The sequence below is a fragment of the Hydractinia symbiolongicarpus genome, chromosome 14, assembly GCF_029227915.1.
Source record: "Hydractinia symbiolongicarpus strain clone_291-10 chromosome 14, HSymV2.1, whole genome shotgun sequence".
NCBI lineage: Eukaryota > Metazoa > Cnidaria > Hydrozoa > Anthoathecata > Hydractiniidae > Hydractinia > Hydractinia symbiolongicarpus.
The window spans coordinates 4,645,567-4,664,476 of record NC_079888.1 but is presented as its reverse complement, the minus strand read 5'-3'; the positions used below and the strand labels follow the sequence as shown (position 1 = coordinate 4,664,476).

Genomic DNA, 18,910 nt, shown 5'->3' with positions numbered 1-18,910 from the left:
CAAAAAAGCCACACGACAAAAACGAAAACTAACCACATAAAAGTAACCTATAACCACAAGCGGTTCACAGCTTAGCCGCCATATACACACAACGACCTAGAAAGTTCAACCTATCTTGGCAATCAATCTAGCGATATATATTTGCATGATTTTAATATAAATAGTTTATTTATAATAATCTGCTTTATTATATAATCCCAATTTCAAATGTTCAGAAAATAAAAATTTTGTCTTGAGAAGTAGAGAGGCCTGAAGGATCTATTTATTGGTTTCTAGATATAAAAACTATAGGCAATTATTGCCTATAGAATTTAGTGTACCTGTCAACTTAAAACACACTTGTCAAAAAAGAACGTTTCCACTGGCACCAAAACAAACCGAGATTTCCCGTAGCCGCGAAGCGAAGTGCACGTTTTTTCCTTGTTTTTTGCCCACAGAACAAAATTAATTATTATTTCTGATTCTACTTGCGTAACGAGATGTCTCAGAAAGAAAAACTACAAAAGAAATTGGTAAGTGTTTTCGCCTCACCAGCAATGCTTTTGAGTACCTATATTATTAACTATGTTAACTATATAACTATGAACACTGAATTTAATGGGACGTAGCTAGGGCACCAGTATCAGCACTTCCAGCTGTTAACTTAAATTCAAAAATGGCCTGTATAATGATTGTTAAGAAATTAGCATGATATTTGTTAACTGAATAAAGTATTACACCTTTTTTCGATCACAACAGTACAGTCATTTTGAAAAATAATTTTTACTGAGATACTGTAGAGTAACAGTTTTTTGTAGAAGACGGTAGAGTTAGAGTGCTGGTTTCTTTAAAGAAGACAAGTATCTATTTATATGAAATAAAAGTGTATATTGGGGTAATATTTGATCACAACAAATGCAATGGGAAGAGCAAATATTCTAATATTAGAACCATTACATTTTGTTTCACCCTAACACCAAATATCTATTAATTCACTTGTCCACATTGTATCTGCAAAAACCAAAGTGGCATGGTAAAAGAGTGGTATTCAGCGTCTAAAATTTTGGTCGGCATTCGACACTGTTGATGTAAAAACAACGATTGTAGAATTGTTTGAGCTACTCCCACTCATTGCGACTGAAGAATAATTACGCTTGATTTTTAGTGTATTAGGCAATTATCACTGACTTAAATCATTTAAGCTACAGAAATACAGTGTTGCCCTTCAATTCGCAATAATAATAGAAAAAATTGTATATCATATTAAAAGGAAGTCCAGAGATTCTTCTTCCACACAACACAACAGGCAATCATGCAAATCAGTTGAAATGTATCTCACATCGGCAGTGTTATTGCAGAGATAAAAAATTCTAATTTTACGGGCTGGGTATTTGGCTCTATTAATACTCCTGCCAGGATTTCCTTTAGACCACAATTATTTTAAACAATTCCTAACAAATTGTGAGAACTGCATTATTGAAAAAAACTATGAATTTTAGTTTGACATAGTAAATGCTAGATTGAAAATTTGGTACACATTTTCAAAACAAACTTTTTTGTCTTTATATTATATTATGCAACTTTCTGTCTGTGTATCAGCAAAAGGTAGTAACCGCAAGTAACTGCAAGTGAATTCCTAATCTTCCTGACAGGCGTAGAACTATAAAATATTGCTTGCACTTTTATATGGTGTAGGCAGCTAATTGCCATCACCCCTTGCCTTTACAACTCAAGTATATAATTTCTTCTCACCTATTTTACCACCTGTGTTAGTTCTTTCCTTTTCAAATTTGTCACATATATAATATTTTGTTTGGACATCATTTTTAAACCCACCCCTTCACATATCATCTGCCACAGCACAAGTTAAAGTTGCTTATACATTTTTATTTTGTAAAAAAAAAGAAGCAGTAGCGGTATTGCAGCCGGTTAGTATGTTATCAATAACTTTAATTAATATGGCAAAAATTTTAGTGACAAACTAAAAATGTCATTTACTTGCCATAACAGATCTCTCAATCATTAAAACGTCCAAACAACGTTATGCGTGGTAACATGAGTATGGAAGACACCCTTCACCTGACTAAAACAGGAATATGGTTCTTGTTTTTTATTTGAACTTGTTCATATTGATTGATTTTTTTGTGAGAAGCACTGGAAACAAAAATAAAAGCCAAACCTAACCAAAACCTTGCAAAAATACATAAACTAAAAACACATACAATGAAATTCTCATTCCTGTTCCATGGGTTTTAAATTGTAATACTAAAAGTCAGCATTTGTTCTTTGGTAACCCTTCCTTGTCCTGCTAATTAATGTTACTTAAATCTGCCATTCAAAATTCATTAAATATTTATATACCTGCTCAAACAAGGTAGCTAATAGGTAAAAAAGAGTACAACAGACTTCCCCAATATGAGCCAATTAAAAAGTGCCCCACACTGTACGTGTAGTATGGTAGTCAAAATGAAATCATTTGTCCTAAGAATTTACAGGTTCTTTATTTAAAGGGGCTGTACTATGTGCATTATGCAGTTACCCTACAGGAGCATTGTAACAAAACTGTTGAAACATAGCTATGAGATGAAAACTCTACGATAAACGGTTCACAAGTTAGCTAGTGAACCATTTTACCTTTTTTACTTATTCAACCTAAAACTGTTTTTATTTTTTCTTAAATTTTAATTCATTTTACAGAACATTTCGAAAATTATTGCAACTTCATTCTCAGTATGTCCAGGCTAAAATAGGCAGTTACCTAGATTGTTGTTTTCCCTCTTTAAACACCCTTTATACACCCTGAGGGTTGGGATCCAGTTTTGCATATAACGTATTCAAGGAAATTAAGAAAGCACAAAATTACCAAAAAGGAAATTAACTGCAGTAGTAACGTGTATTTTACGTACTGGATATTTACATCACGCTTTAATAATAAGGGACATTTAATTAACATGAATTTTGAACTTCTTTAATTTACTGGAATAAGGTAATTCCTGGTTTGCATCCTAATTTTCAAAAACTAAAATTTTGTCATAAATTATCTTCTTTGATATGTACTAAAGATTAAATTTATTTCCGCACATCATATTGGGAATTTATTATAAGATTGTGCAATATTGTAAAAGTTAAACTTCATCTAAAAGAAATTTATTAAAGAATGCATAAAATAACAAAAATGTTCTTTAGTGTTAAATATGAGTTAAATAAACATGCAAACAAAACAAAAAATACTCACAGCATAATTTTAAAATCGTTTTTCGATAAACGTGTTGTGATTACAAAACAGCAACATCAATTATGAAAACAGCAAGTTTTTTAAATATTTAGGAGGGGTTATTTTTTTTAATGTATGCTCAATTTTAATTCGTCCCAAATAATTTTTATGTCATCTTTTTGGACAATTTTAAAAACTCTGGCAAAATATAATAATAACAATATTACAACGTAGTACCTTTAGGAGCTATTTTGAGGTAATACACTTTTTTACATACTTTATTACGTGATTATGTAAACAGATGGCTCTTGCAATGATTTAGCAACTCTGCTCACTATATAACTTTATGGTTTTAGATAAGTTGAAATGTTTACAAAGTTCTCTATATGCACGCACATCCTGACAAGCAAGAAAGGACCACATAGGCTAAATTGGCTATTTACGCTAATGTATATTTTTTTAGTAACACAAGATTGGAAATGTATTGAAATTGTTTTTGCACAACTATTAACTTCTCTGTTTGAGAGCAGAGTGTATCAATAGTGCTTGTTGTTTTTTTCCACTTAATATTACTGCGGTATATTGTTAATATTCTTTGTCTGTGCAGATATGTCCAATGTTCTTGATGCAAAATTAAAACAACTCTTAGAACTTCTGTGCAAAAATGCTGATGAACGGGGTAATTATTTAAGCAGGTTCGAGCAAAAAAGAAAGGCCTAAAATGTCTTGGTCACTTGATGTGTGTATATATATATATACTAGTCGATAGTGCCCATGGAAAAATCAACTGAGGCAAGATAAAAATAAAAAGGAACCGTCATTTGAATTTTGATGATGTCAGCAACCCATCTGTAAAAAAATTAGAACCTGGTTTTTACGTTGCCTCAATTGTGTAGAGCTTCAAGCGCTGATCAAGAAAATGTGTGTAATCACGTGTTTTGATGAATGGTCAATGAGATATAATGGTTTAAAAATTTTGCTGACGTCGGCAAAGTTCCTAATAAAAGTACAAAAAAAAATTTTCAGAAATTTATATCCCTTTTACCTTTATCGTATAGACCTTAAAACGATGATCAAGAAAATGTATAGGATCATGTACTTTTGACAAACCGTTGCAGAGATATTGGGGTTTAAAGGTTTTTTGATGACGTCATCAACCCGTCCATTCCGAAACGGATTGGGGAACCAGGTTTTGGAAAATTACCCAAATTGGTCCTAGGTGCTCACTAGTTACCTACGCGGTGAAAAATGATTGACGTCCTTCTCGTTTCAAAGTTATTTGGCCTCTAAGTTTTAGGTGCACTGTAATGGCTTCATTAATTTAATATAGGATATTGACGTTAAAGTAGTGTTATTGACGTCGCGCCGTAACGTCAGAAAATTTAACATATTAGACATAAGTTTTTCGGCGACATTAAAGGAAAATGACGATATCCACTTTGCCTGTTACAAACAGACACAATCTCTGTATTATTATAAGAGATATAGCGTTGTTTTGTGTTTAATTAATGATAACAAAATTTAAAAGGCTTTTATAATGCGTACCTCACCGTACACAATTATTTTCATTGTTGAACTACCTAGCACTGTTTAGACTTCTTTTTTTCTGTAAAGTACACAAGTTTCAGTACTGGCGAAATTAGTAATATAGTAGATCCTAGACTTGCAGGTTACCAGTGAATAGAGAAATTTGGCATGGCAGTGAAATCACGAAGTTTAGACTCTCATATAATACTGGGTATATGTATAAGCTACATCAGAGATTTTTTCGAATTCTAGTAATACAATACACTATAAGCAATATGATATCCTCATAATTTTATCTCAAAATGCTTTTTAGTATAAAAAAATGTGCTTAATTATATATTTTTCAGGAGCAGGAGTATATAGAAACACAGCCAGGAAATAATCCAAAAACATCAGATTATTACACAGTTCGAGATGTTCCTGAGCGTTTTGACAAGCCAGGTATGAAAATAATTATTATTCTTTATACAACGTAAAAAATCTTGGCATTTAAAGTTCGTAGAAAAATGGGTAGTACATAAATTCAAAATTATCTGTTAAATAGAGATATTTCCTATGTGATATTTTTCATGAAATAATATTGATCAAAGTGGATTTCTTGTTTCTTCTTCTCCATTACAGAAACATTGCCAGAAAGTCATCATAACGTAGGCAACCCTGTTTTCTCGTGTCCTACCACGGTGGATGCATCTGTACCTCCCTTAGGACCAGAGCAAGGTCTGTATGCACATATCAATATTGCCCATTTTTCTGTAGACTTCAATGCAAAAAAAAAAGTGAACCAACAGTTCAAATTTTACTTATAAAATTTTTATTAGATATGTTTAAAGGTTATGGAATGAAACAACCTCATCCGATGTATATGACCAGTGCGATGGAATACGGGTATGTTCTGATACTATATATAGATGGGGCAGCATGTGATAGGCATATGTCTATCAATTTCGTCACTTTATGTCTCCTTATTTCAGAAATCGCAAGCCGACAGTTCATGTAATGCCACAAACGTTTCATGCGAAGAGTCAGAAATTTTCAGAACACTTAGGACAGTGTGGAATGTATCGCAACTACTCGCTGAACACTTCTGTTGATAAGAATCCAGTGTCTAGCCAGTTCGATGGTATATTTTAGATTTTATAGATAATATATATTTTACTTGAATGATGTTATATTTTTCTCTGTCTTTGTGAATAATATAGTACATATTGTATAAATGCTTTAACTAATTAAACAAATTATTTAATGCGTTTTGTATTTGCCTGACCAGCATACTATTAACTCTATTTAATATGGACTTCTTAAAGCCTAATGGGAAGAGAAGGGGCATTAAGTGCCTGTGGTCCATAACTTCTGACAGAGCTATAGTTATGAGTTAAAACTTGACACAATTTCAGTATGAGACAAAAGGGGGTAACTTAGTAACTTGTTGCTGGCGTCAGCTTTTTTGTGTGACGTCATCACCCCCGGGAAATATTTTGTCATTCTATTTAACTTTCTGTTAGTAATAGAAATGGTTAATGGACAAGTGTTAAAAAAAACATTTTCCTGTTTGAAGCACGTTTGAAAGATTTCGCTGTTTCGAACCAGAATTTGAAAAATATTTTGCTGCTTCAAAACTAAAATTTGAAAGACATTTTGCTGTTTCGAACTAACGTTTGAAAAACATTTTGCTGTTTCGATCTAAAATTTGACAAACATTTTGCTGTTTCGAACCAAGTTTGAAAAGCATTTTGCTGTTTCAAACTAAAATTTGGTAAACATTTTGTGTTTGGAATTAAAATTTGAAAAACATTTCGCGTTTTTTTCCTGCGAAAATTATTGGAGAATTCAAAATTCGCGAAAATTAATTCCCACGAAGTTTTTTTCCTTTTTAATTTAAGAAATGATTTACTCTAATTTTTTTCCTGGAATTTACCTCTAACTACACACTTTACAAAAATTATGCTCCCGCATATTTTTTGTAAAAAATGGTATAAATTGAGAAACAAAATGTCATCAAATACTAATTCTTGCCAAAATGTTAATTGTCTTGACTGATGATTTTGTGAAACGTTTGAAATTATTAGAAGTTGAAGATAAGGGAACGTAAGATATAGCAAGCTCTTCCCCAGGGCTCTTTCATGCCTATGATATTAGTGTGAGTTTAATTTTCGATGCAAAACCAGATAAAGCGAAAACAAAGTCAGTAGACTAACCTAATAACCTAACCTAATATATATATATATTTAAATATTAGACAAATTTTTCAATTCCGCATATTTACAAATTAATGTACATGTAAATAGGCAAGATTTATTTACAAGACTGGTAAAACATTTCTCTGTAACAACACGACAAGCGAAACATTGTATCATAACGGGTTGAAAAAAACATGTTCAAGGTTTTTCGCGGATGTTATGGTTTTAAACTTCGCCTCAGTTCCGATATCAGATTATTTCATTGGTTATACTACATCTTCGTCGTGTAAAGTAGCCTGAGATCCACCGGAGAAATACCCCGTCGAAGCTGATAAAGATTTTGTTACAGGAACATGCAAGCCACCATTATATTTCGGCCATATTGGATTTGTATCATGTAATGTTGGTCTGTTATCATTGACTACATCCACAACTATAGAAGGGTATTTCGCTTGAACAGGCACCGATAGTTTTCTACTTTTCACTTGTGTTGTGTGTTCCATAGATGAGTCTCTTGACAGTGTTTTATTCCTTTGAAGTTTAGACTCGCTTTGTGAACGCGAGATTTTTCTCGGTCTGGTACGTTGCTTAATTCGTTTTAGTTCAGCCATTTGGTCAGGATATATGCTTCCTATTTGAGCGTTTTTGTTATTGTTTAACAGAGCTTGTCGTTCAGGGAGTGATATTTTTCGGCATCCTTTTCGAAAAAACCGATTATCCTGACAACGAAATAAGAAAAAGTGAAAAAATAAAGGTAATCAATCATTTTTTGAACAAAAATCCCATAGTTGATATGGTGTGAAACCTCATTATAGCGGACACCATATGACCTCTAAAAGGTGCCCTCCATGAAGAGGTATCTGTTCTCCCCAAATAGGTTTATTGTTTTAGAAAGTTATTCCAGAGTGTCACAGTTAAGTTTAGTCGATCACAAAATGTGTCAAGAACTTTGGTTTGGGAGAATATATTGTAAATATGCCATTCTTTGTTTAAAAAGTACAGAAAACTTGTAATTTAACTATGATTGCCTCAATTGGACAGGGAAATACCTATATTATAATACCCGTATGCGTCTGTCCGTCCGTCAGTCTGTCTGTCACGCAAAATGGTAGCTTAGCTGCGCAGGTAGCGAGACGCACGCAATACAGTATAACAAGGACGGGCGAACCCGTGGATTTTTCCACGGGCTAACGACTAGTTTCTTACAATAATTGTTTTATATTATCATTTGTTGGCCTCATCCGTTATAGAGAGGCCAGTTGTAAGGGTAAATGTTGATTGGGCCCCTTAAATAACGTTCGCTAGAGTTGTCCGCTATAAAGTGCCATACGTATTGTTTTGTTCAAAATCAGGCATTAGGCGCTATTATTACTAAACAATATATTCACGTTATTAAAATGGAATTAAGTTTGCTGAGAACGAGCTCGAGTGAAGTTAATTTCGCAACATCATGTTTTGATTCACTTGTATTGCATTTTTTGCACCCTCGTTCCTAGGGCATTTTCCCTTTCTTGATTCGGTCGCTCTGTAATAATGGCTGAGGACCAAGAGACCCTGTGAACGAGGATGATTCTTTTGATGTGTTTACGGAATTTACTCATGCATTATGAAATATTGTACTTTGAGTTGAAGGTGGTTAGAAGATGTTTAACGCTCAATTTGTTAAATTTATCATTTTTAACAGCTTTAGGAACATACAGCATGCAAACTTACTAACTTTTAAACAATCAAATGCGTTCAAAACAAGCGAAATAAATAAAAAATGAAATTTCGTTTTCCTTTGTAACAGTGAGACAGAAATAGCTGAAAAAAAAATGTGAGAATGTGTCACAACAACATTTTAAAAACTTACAATTGTTGAGCTATGCTGTCGCATCAAACGTTTGGTTCCCTCAGATTTTTTAAGAATTGAATTTGATTTGGTTAGCCTGCGTAGCTCCGTATTTCCATTCTAAATAATGAAAAGTTAATGGAATAAACTACAGCTTTTCAAAATCCAAAAAGCAAAAAAAATTCCCATCGAACGAGGTTGGTGTTCACACTTACCATACTTAATAAACTTTCTTTCTTTCCATTCACCGTTTTATTTCTAAACATGTCAGATAATTCTCCGGTACCAGCGCCTTCAGTTGGACCACATTTCTCGTTGCCGGCTTCATCATCCGCGCGCATTTTCTAATAAAGAATGACATCTTTATTGCGTATAAAATAAAAAATAGAAGGGTGATAACAAAAAGTATGTGTTACTTAGAATTTTAAAACGTTTCCGTGGCCTCGTCTCCTTTTGAGGTTATAAAAAAAGAGTAGGAAATCATACAGACGAGGTAGTTGTAGTTATCGGTATAAGGGTTGAAGAGTCTGGTTTTGAAAGTGGGGAACCAATATATAGAGTCCCCACCATGATTGAGATTAGGACCTCAAGATTGACTAAAATGTTACAGTATTCAAATTCTTTTTAAAACTTTTACTGTACTAGAAAAGAGAAAACAGCTTTTTCCTAAGCTCTTTGGGAAACTAAGTGGGGAAGCTGTCCCCCCCCTGGACCTCAAGCTAAGAATCACACATTTAAAGCCCCAAATGTTAGTAAGTATAGCTGTTCGTTGCACGGTCACACGTACTGTGCAACCACTTTGCATTTCAATAGAATTAGAAGTATTTTTTTATGAGAAAAAGATTAAAAAAGTCACATTTTTTTCTCTGTGCGACATGGGACGAGAGAACAATGAAAATTACGGATGGCGTTCCTAATTTTGTCGAGGGTTACGCCCACCTCTGTTCTCGGTGGAAAGCGTATAATTTAGTGTCGTTATGTTACCTGATTGACACGCCTTTTATCAGCACGTTGATTCTGAAGATAGATTCGGCTGAAGTTAGATACGATGACGGGTACAGGAAGCGCAATAACTAATACTCCGCTCAGAGAACACACGCTGCCAACTATCTTTCCAGGAATTGTACTTGGAACCATGTCCCCATATCTATCAGAAAAATTCATGCAATATTGCGGAATGCTTTAACTCGAAACTTTTGTTTGGTATTTAGCAATCATGTTTTCAACTTTTAAAAAATAGAAAAAAATAGTATTCAGAACAATAAATTTGAACAAAAAAAGGTTAGACCACAGCCGAACCTGCATTCTGTAAAGAAATATTAAATTTCCGGCCAACATTATTATAAATTTACTTTTATAGCCAAAACAGTTTTCACTGAGACAAAATCAAGTTTTTTTTACTTGAATTATTAAACCCTCCCTATAATCCTTCCTATAAGTTTATTATCTCAAAAACTTCTCTGATATAACCGGCAAAACAAATTTTTGCCATCTCAAAATATATTTTTAAAAGGCTGGCAAAATATGTTTTTAAATGAAAGATTAAAATTACTTTAAATCTGCGGTCATAAATGTCAACTCTTACCACAAGAAGCTGAATGACATGATTTAAACTCAAAATAAAATGTCGCTACAGAAAATAACCTAAAAGCATATGATGGCAAAGTGGAGAGAATACTTACCCTAGAGTTGTCATGGTTACAATCGTAAACCAAAAGCTTGCCGGTATACTCGTAAAATCGGTGTTGTGTTCGTCCTTTTCGACATAATAAACAACAGTCGCAAAAATAATAATAGCCATAGATAGAGAGAAGAGTAAAAAACCAAGTTCCGTGGCGCAGCTTTTTAAAGTGCATCCAAGAATGCGTAAACCTTTGGAATGTCTTGAAAATTTGAAAATTCTAAAAACACGAAACACTCTCAAAGTGACGAAAGCACCGCTAATAGTACTATTAGTCATAAACAAACCAATATAAAATGGTAGGATAGCTGCGAGGTCTATAATGCTCAATGTATTTCGAGCGTGTTTCCATCTGCTCGGTGCAGCGTAAAGTCTTGCAAAGTATTCTATAGTAAACCCAACCACGCACGTCGCTTCAATACAGAAAAACACATCATGATAGACCTTGCCACATATCTCTCCCTTTTCACATTCTATTGTCTCGATAATTGTGCTGGCCACACTCACCGCAATAAAAAAACCTGTGACGTAGTAGAACAATCGCGCAATGATAGCACTTTGCGGATTCTCAAACCAATTCCACAATCGTTCTCGAAAATGGCGAGTTTCAGGATTACCCCCGTCTTGGTTTGAATTAACCGTCAAGTCACTTGTGCCCTCAAAATCATGCACGCGTTCATCGCAGTCTCTCTTTCTGTCATTAAAATCGTCCCAACAACACGTGAAAACATGACATTGCTTGACGCCAAAAAATGTCAACTCATCTTCAAATGACGCAACACATTCAGTTTTTGGATAGTGAAGTTTCCCGGTTCGGTAATAATTCAGAATATATCGAAACAAATCTGGATCGCGGTCAAAATAATATTCTTGTGTTGTCTGGTCGAAGAAGTAATCTTTTTCAGGGCTACCTAACAGAGTATCCCTGTGTTTTTCCAAAGTGTGTTGAAATGTCTGGTATCGCCTTCCAGATACGTTGATAGTGATTTTCTTTACAGCCTCTCGTACAATAGGCTTTTTATGTGATGGATCATTCGTCGTATTCGATAAGGGTACCCAACCAATTGCAGCTGCCCGGGCACAACCGATCCATGCACCAACGTCTCCCGACATTTTAGCGCGCATTCATGCAAACTCATTTAATACATACCCTAAAATAAAAATATCAAAATATCGTTAGGCAAATATCCCTGTTTTAAAGCCCACTTTATTATCGTTCTAACATCGTAGAAGATACAGGAGCACTGGGTACACGAGGATGTGTACGTATGTGGATGTGTACAGCTCTGCTCTACACATTTTATTTTCTAAAAGCAACTTTGTTACCAGATTTTCTTATTGTTACACAAACACAATGGTAACGTGGTTGGTTATGCAAACAACAACCGTTGTTGCGCTATCGTGTTATTATCGTGTCAGTATCGTGTCAATAACGTCGACGTTGTTTTGGATCGTCTTTTACATATCTTGCATCATCCAAACTCCCTCTCTTAATACTCGTAATCACGGTCAGAGGCATTCTATGTTACACACGTGAAGTATCTTAGATGATCAATTACACCGATGTATTACAGGGAACAACTTGAGCAAGTAAAATTAGTTTCTAAGTTCGGAATTATTTAACTTTCACTTGTAGTATCGAAAACATACCGAAAAACTGCAAAAAAATTAAAATATAGTTCCAACATTTCTTCTTTTGTACTTTCTAATATTTTTTTAGAATTTTAAATTTGAGTTTTTGAGAATCCTCTTTTCCTTGTTCTTCTTCTGCTAGAAATGAATAACTTTTCAATGTGTGTACATTGGTTAGTACGTCAAACAAAATTAACATATTCTTTCAAAACTATTTTTCTTTTTTAAGTTTCTTTTTCCTCGTTCAAGAGTTAATTTGAGCTGAAGAAAGAGAATAAATTCGAAACACTGATATCAATTATTAAGCTGTTGTTTATACAGTAGGTGGAAATAAATCTTCTACGTACATGCTTTTTTAGCGCCAAACAAAATGGTAGCCTGTATTAAACCTAAGCATTAACTGACACCTTCGTTATTTTCCGTTAAAATGAATAAATAAATAAAAAGTTGGGGTTAAGTGAATATTTCGAAAAACAACCCGCTACAGAGCTCAACCAAAATATTGTTAATAAATCATCGAATGCTCATTATTTATTTTAATGACGTACATTAAATTCACTTTTTGAAATATTATTGTAAAACAAGACATATTTCGTCTGCAACAACAAAGTTTTTCTAATATATCAAAATACAATTAAGGGCTCCAAATACTTTGAGGGACGAAAACGTTTCGTGAAGAATTTTTTGCGAATTTTACAAGAACTACAAAACCCGCAAATGCGTCCTCCACAAACACTTTTTTACCTGAATATGTAATAACAAAGTTTGCCCATTCTACATCCTATATCTCTCTGAGATGAACCGATGTTTTTATCTCAAAGAGCTCTTGGAATGGAATGGAATTTGCCTTTTGTCTGCGGTAGAGAAAGCACACAGTGAATAACGGGCTATTTCATTCTCAGTATTTAAGAAAAAAATAAAGACTCTTAAAACGACTTTGAAAGGACAAGCTGTTGATTTTTGATTTAGTGACTTACACGAATTTTTTTCACGGTGTTATTAGCACTGTAACCTACCTACACTTCGCGAGGATGGAAAAAGGAATGGAAATAGTAACGATCAGCTTCTTGTACCCGTATTCTGCTTGTGTGTGTATGTGTGTGTGCACGGAGCAAATGCAATATATTTTCAAAGCATTACACTCACTGTCTGTGAGACAAACATAGTAGCTGCGAAAAGAGATATGTGAATTCCCGTGTATTTTACCGACTGATCGTTTCTCGTAGATTTTTCCACGGCGTGACGACTAGCCTAAATTGTAATATTATTCCTTTACCTACCATTGTCCACTGTTATACCCTATACTCACCATTCTAAATAGATATTTACCTGAGAAGGTGCAGTTAACTCAAACCATGCATTCATTAAAAATGTTGTAAAGGTAAAATCACAATAAGATAACAGTCGAGTAAAAGTAAATTAGTATCGAGTAACAATCGAGTGATATCGAGTAACAATTACAGTAACAGTCGAACAAATGGTGATTAAAAACTTTATAAAAGTGAAAAGAATACGAATTCTTCTTATAAAGATTCTCTAGAGTAATATCATAATTAATTTCTTCATTATTTCTTATTTACGCAATTCCCTTCCATCTTTTCCACCTTCTTTTTTCTTGCTTTTTTGCTTTTTTACTATCTTTCTTTTTTTTCTCAAACTTTATTCAATAAGCAATAGCTTAAAAATAATTTCTTGTGGTTTTACAGGGCTCTAAATGTTCTCTTTTTTGTGCGTTAAAAATTAAAGTTTTATTTTAAATAGGTTTATTTTTTATTTTTATTGAAATAAAAAAAAAAAAATAGATCTGTTTTGTAGTTATTCAACTCTTTGGTGTATTTTACATAATAAACTTGTTATCATTGTCGAAACGCCGTGTCAAGCGTGTTTAATCTAATGTTTTTATTTTTACAATAAAATCTACCATTATGAAAGAATGAATAAAAGCAATTTAACATCTTTGAGGTATATTCAATCTATCAGTTGTCTGTTCCTCCCAAACTCGTTTCCCAGCGCTTCTTTAGGTTTTTCTCATTGGGACGGAATAAAAAAACCTAAAAAGTGCTGGGAACGAGTTTGCTATTTTTCTCCCATTGCTCTTTCCACACAATTAATTTAGCGGTCACGACATAGAATGCGCCAAAGGAGCATTTAAATCTGTAACTTTATGGTATTTTATAATTTTAGAAGACATAAAATAGAACAACCTCGTTCCCAGCCCCTGTTGTATTTTTTATATCAGGAAATCAAAACATGTTGCTACCACCGTCCTCATTTTAGATAAAACAAACACACAAGATGCCCTGAGGACGAGGTTGTAAATAGAGTTTCTTTTATTAGACAAGATGGTTTTGTGTCTTGCTTACCATTGTTATCATGAAGACCTGTTTCTCTCTTTGTGATATAAAGTCTCACTCTTTTTTAGCATAAAAAGAGTGACAACGGGGTCTGGAGACGAAGTTACCCTTGTTACTACTGTTCTTAGTGACGTTAATTTTCAAGTCATGGCGTAAGCGGAGACATTATAAGTACCATATACATGTGCAAAGCTATTTCTTTGTTGTTTAACGAGAAGGTTTTGGTAAGTAAGTAACGTACATTACGGCTAGAAATACGCATAACACTGCTCTAACTTGTTTGCCTACCACACAAGCCGACTGGCGGTGAGTAGTTGGCATCAAATGGGCTGACAACACTACGTATAAAGTGCACCGAAGTGTGGGACTCGAACTCGAAACCTTATGAGTACAAGCCAAATGCGCTACCGCTACACCGTCTCTGCCTAAAATATTACTTCGGTTGTTTTTTCGCCGTGAATGACGTTTTTTTTAGTAAAGAAGAGTAAAAAAGATATATCGAGAATATGTAGTTATTGTAAAGAGATGTTCTTCTACCTAAACCTCGACCCCCGTGGTCTTTGTCTCTTTTTTATAACGGGACGGCAAGACGAAATAAATTTTCTTTTTCGCCGTTCATATCGTTTTATCAGAAAGAAAAAAAAGCCCTGGGATGAGGCTGCGGTTACCTTATACTATACCGTCAAGTCCGTAGTTTCCAGAATCAAAATACTCTCCCAATTAAAAAAATATACACAGCTAACGAAATTTGTGAATCGCATAAAATTATATTCCTAAAAGATCTCCATATCCATTTATTGTTTAATTTTTTTTTCCTAATAAGCATACTTTGTTTTCTCACAAAAAGCAATCAAGAACAGTAACCTCTCAACAATCAAAGGGCGAAGAGTGATAAGTAGAGGCATTAGTGCAACATTTTATGTTTCGTTTGAAACAATGATAATGCATTTAAATATAATAGCTACATTACCCATTACGGGCTTTAAAATAGTTTTTTTAGGAACGTGAAGAACCTATGCGAGCTAGCCAACGCCCAAATTTTAGGGATGTTTTAGAAGCGCGAAATTTTACCTGATCTTGATGTGGTTAAGTTAAAAAAGTTTAAACCGCAATATCATCAAATGATATGCATTTAAAGAGTTATATTGGACTTCTATAACACAAAACATAGATTGGTAACTAACGATTTTCTTAAGTTGCGAAGCACCAGTTTTATAATTAGGCGCCAGTGGAACAAAAATGGTGGCTAAACGAGCGTTACTTATCCTTGTTTTCAAGCTCGACCTCAGCACCTTTTACCGTGGCTAGAACTATTAGAAAGCGCAGCGTAGTTGAGAAGCATATAGTCCCGGAGACGAGGATCCCTTGTTGGTAGTAACCTAATTAGACGGAGCTAAGGAATCAAAAAGTAAAAAAACAGAAACTAAAGTATTCCTAAACATTTTGATAATTTCCGACGTCTGTTATACACTACAAAGCAACAGAAGTTCGAGTAAACAGGGACCGTTATATAGCAAGTATTTCTAGTTTTGCCCTCCCCTTCTTCCTCCAACGCTGACTTGATATTTCCTTCGTCAATGATTGTTTTATACGCCTGTTGGTACTAGTGATTTCGGCAGTGGTAACAATAGCGTTTTTTAAAAAAAAATTAATACGGCTAGAAACAGCCCGGAGAATACACAAGTAACTTACTTTGAATCTTTTCCGTGACACAACGCTTTGAATGTAATACTTAGCAAACCTTCAAGGGATAAATGGCTTCCCATTCTCTATGTTTTACTTGTATACCGTTATATGCTTTATATTGTCTACTAGTTGATTATCAACGAGTCTGTGCTCGGGACCAGTGGACTGCTCTGAAAGAAGGCCCTGTTAGAAATGCATCTAGATTAAAATTACTTTAAAGCTGCGTCAAATATCCCTTTGTGTTAGACTCGACATCGTTACCAAAACATTCTTCCTTTTTGATTAGTTCTATAGCAGCGTATTGGTTATCAACCTCTCCGCAATAACCGCTAAGGAGCCAAGAGACCAGGGTTTACGCGCCGCTTTGCGTTTAAAAGTAAATGAAAGTTGGGCAATGAAGAAAAAAACAAAAAGTTTATGCAGATAACGACACACATAGCTTGAAATAAATAAAATATGAATATAATAATAAACAAAATATAAGGTAATGAAACGAAACCAGTTAAAAAGATAATTTTAGATTCAAAAAAATTAAAAATATATATCTTGTATGCGAGCATGAAGATTTTCAAGTGTAAATCTCGCATATGCATAGAAGAAGAAATGTATTTGAAACAACGAAACTACGAAACTAACTAAAACTTACCAAACCAAATCTTATAACCTCGATCCCAGGGATTATGATATGAGAGACGCCGCCCGATTATAAGAAAAAACAAAGAGTCTAATTTTTGGGTCGCTATCATCAAAATGGGTAGTCTGGGTTCAAGATACGGCTAGCTACAACTTACAACTAGCTACGATTATTATATAGCACCAGTTTAAAAAATAAAAATACAAAGGAAAGTGACTAATACTTTGTGCACCTCCATGTTTCCCTAGAAAATGCCTACGCTACATGACGGAGGCGGGGAATATTTAAAATTTGTCCCTGAATTGTTCGCTAGGTGTCCTAACCTACGCAGGAAAACACCGTAGTAAAGTTATATGGAATCCTATCACAGTGTGAAGACATTTCTTTATAACAGGACCTGTTAGTTCCCAGTTATTAAAATAACAAACAGTTGCAAAAGTCAAAGAAAGTCTTCTGGGCAAGGTTGGCGTTGTCGTTCGTTGCCTTTTAAAGCCAAATAATAAAAATTTGAGGACGCAAATTGAATAAAGAAGAAGAAAAAGATTCCCTACCTCTTTTTATGTCGTGCTAGGAAGCACTAGCTACATCCAAGATGTCGCACCTAAGATAAACTACCAAAATAAAAATAAAACATTTCTTTACAAAAACGAGATAATCTAATTCAAGGGAGACATTAAAATGTCTTTTGTACTCCATTGAAATTCATTCTTCAGAAATTCATTTTCGTTTTACACCAGATGGCTTACAGCTTAATTTACATGTCGCCTAAAGGAGAAGTTTTTGTTTCTATTTTTTCAACATAAAGTCCAATAACATCCCTCGTTCACAGATTCCTTTTCGCTATTTTTATACAGATTCACCCTTGAGCGAAAAAAGAGCTGGCAACAAAATTTATCTTGTTTACATTCGATTAATTGCACCATGCTGTTAATAAGAAAGACTCTAACTAGCTATATCATCTTCATTCTCCTCTTGTTCTTTGCTTGTGAATCGTGTTTTTGTTGAAAGGTTAACATGAGATAATCGATTAATGGTCAATGAAGACTGTTCGCAGATGCGTTTATCATTGACGTCATGAATCTTCGAAATGTATTGACCATTGTTTGTTACTATGTAACAGGTCTCTAAATAGTCCAAATATGATAACACTTTGGACTGGACGTAATTTTCATGACAACACGTTTTTTTTCTCTCCATTAGGCTTGCGGAATTAGTGGTTTTTATCACGTAGCTTTCTTTGCTTTATATTTTTTTATATCAAATGAAATCTATAGATGTTATCTGAGAGTTGCAGAATCAAAAAATTAAAAAGTTTGTTTCCATTTTTCAATATTTTAATTTAGAATTTTTGTTTTAGTTTTCAATTAAACATTTATATTTTACGTAACATGATACGAATGTGTTTGCATGTGTCTCCATTAAAAATATCTGTATTGTCTGCGCGCAGCAGAATACGTGCTAAAGGATACACGATATATTTTTCCACCAAATAGCAAATGTAAAGCGAATCACTGCAATCTCTTGTAGGCAAAATTACGTTCTCTATCTCGAGCTACGTTACCTCCAACGTTTTGGCGTTGTAGAACTATTTTTCTGCTCCTTGTAGCTCATTTTACCACGTTATCTCGAACATTTTCCCAAAACATTCGATTTTATAAAAAATTAATTTGACTAATTTTATTTAAAGCACAGAAATTTGTGAGAGATCTGCGAGAGAAATCTAATCGTCATACGTAAGGCGTCGAGAGCGTGCGGCATGTATTATAAAATTTATTATGTTTTGCATATAAAGCAGTCATGATATATAAAGACCGTTTTGCAATTAGGGTGCACATTATTTTATGGACCAAATCAGTCTTCGTTGCTAAATCAAAAGTAATTTTTGAGAATGACGGCTGGATAAGGATAAAGAAACGCGGCCATACTCTTCCCCCCCATTGGGACAGAGCCTGAACCGCCATCAGTAGGTCAAAATGGAGATAAAGGTCTAGGAATGAGGTTGGAAATGCGACCAGAAGCATTATTTTGATCACCATGAGTAAAAGCCTACTCATAGACTGTGCGATTCGCCTTAGAAGTTCAACATTGTTAAAAAGAGGGGACCAGAAACTATAACATCGTTAGCATCTTTTATAAGGCAAATTGTTAATGCGCATGCGCACTATTTTTAGAAAATCTTAAACACTAGTGTACGA

At 34.1% G+C, this 18,910-nt stretch overlaps 2 protein-coding genes across 3 annotated transcripts; one reads left to right on the top strand and one right to left on the bottom strand.

Annotated features, from left to right (window-relative positions):
* The first annotated feature begins 352 nt into the window (after positions 1-352).
* Positions 353-5,963, top strand: LOC130625460 (piercer of microtubule wall 1 protein-like). 2 transcript variants are annotated; one of them, XM_057440561.1, is made up of 5 exons: positions 353-512; positions 5,068-5,161; positions 5,342-5,437; positions 5,539-5,605; positions 5,692-5,963. In XM_057440561.1, exons 1-5 carry the CDS (start codon positions 480-482, stop codon positions 5,849-5,851), a joined length of 450 nt encoding a protein of 149 aa, XP_057296544.1. In that variant the 5' UTR covers positions 353-479; the 3' UTR covers positions 5,852-5,963. The 2 variants fall into 2 exon arrangements, with proteins under 2 accessions (XP_057296544.1, XP_057296545.1); XM_057440562.1 differs by lacking the exon at positions 5,342-5,437.
* Positions 5,964-6,906: 943 nt separating this feature from the next.
* LOC130625458 (potassium voltage-gated channel protein Shal-like) lies at positions 6,907-17,487 on the bottom strand. Its single transcript, XM_057440560.1, has 6 exons — positions 17,267-17,487; positions 10,411-11,560; positions 9,713-9,875; positions 8,944-9,072; positions 8,750-8,848; positions 6,907-7,616 (listed from the first exon to the last, which is right to left on the bottom strand). The coding sequence occupies exons 2-6, from the start codon at positions 11,532-11,534 to the stop codon at positions 7,164-7,166; spliced, it is 1,968 nt and encodes a 655-aa protein (XP_057296543.1). The 5' UTR covers positions 11,535-11,560; positions 17,267-17,487; the 3' UTR covers positions 6,907-7,163.
* Between the last annotated feature and the right edge of the window lie 1,423 nt (positions 17,488-18,910).

Excerpts from the sequence above, each read along its gene's own strand:
- LOC130625460 (XM_057440561.1), top strand. The coding sequence starts at position 480 with ATGTCTCAGAAAGAAAAACTACAAAAGAAATTG. Across the intron at positions 513-5,067 it reads AAAAACTACAAAAGAAATTG|GAGCAGGAGTATATAGAAAC; the intron begins GTAAGTGTTTTC and ends TATATTTTTCAG. Across the intron at positions 5,162-5,341 it reads TGAGCGTTTTGACAAGCCAG|AAACATTGCCAGAAAGTCAT; the intron begins GTATGAAAATAA and ends TCTCCATTACAG.
- LOC130625458 (XM_057440560.1), bottom strand. The coding sequence starts at position 11,534 with ATGCGCGCTAAAATGTCGGGAGACGTTGGTGCATGGATCGGTTGTGCC. Across the intron at positions 8,849-8,943 it reads AAGAAAGTTTATTAAGTATG|AATGGAAATACGGAGCTACG; the intron begins GTAAGTGTGAAC and ends TTCATTATTTAG. Across the intron at positions 7,617-8,749 it reads GACAGCATAGCTCAACAATT|GATAATCGGTTTTTTCGAAA; the intron begins GTAAGTTTTTAA and ends TTTCGTTGTCAG.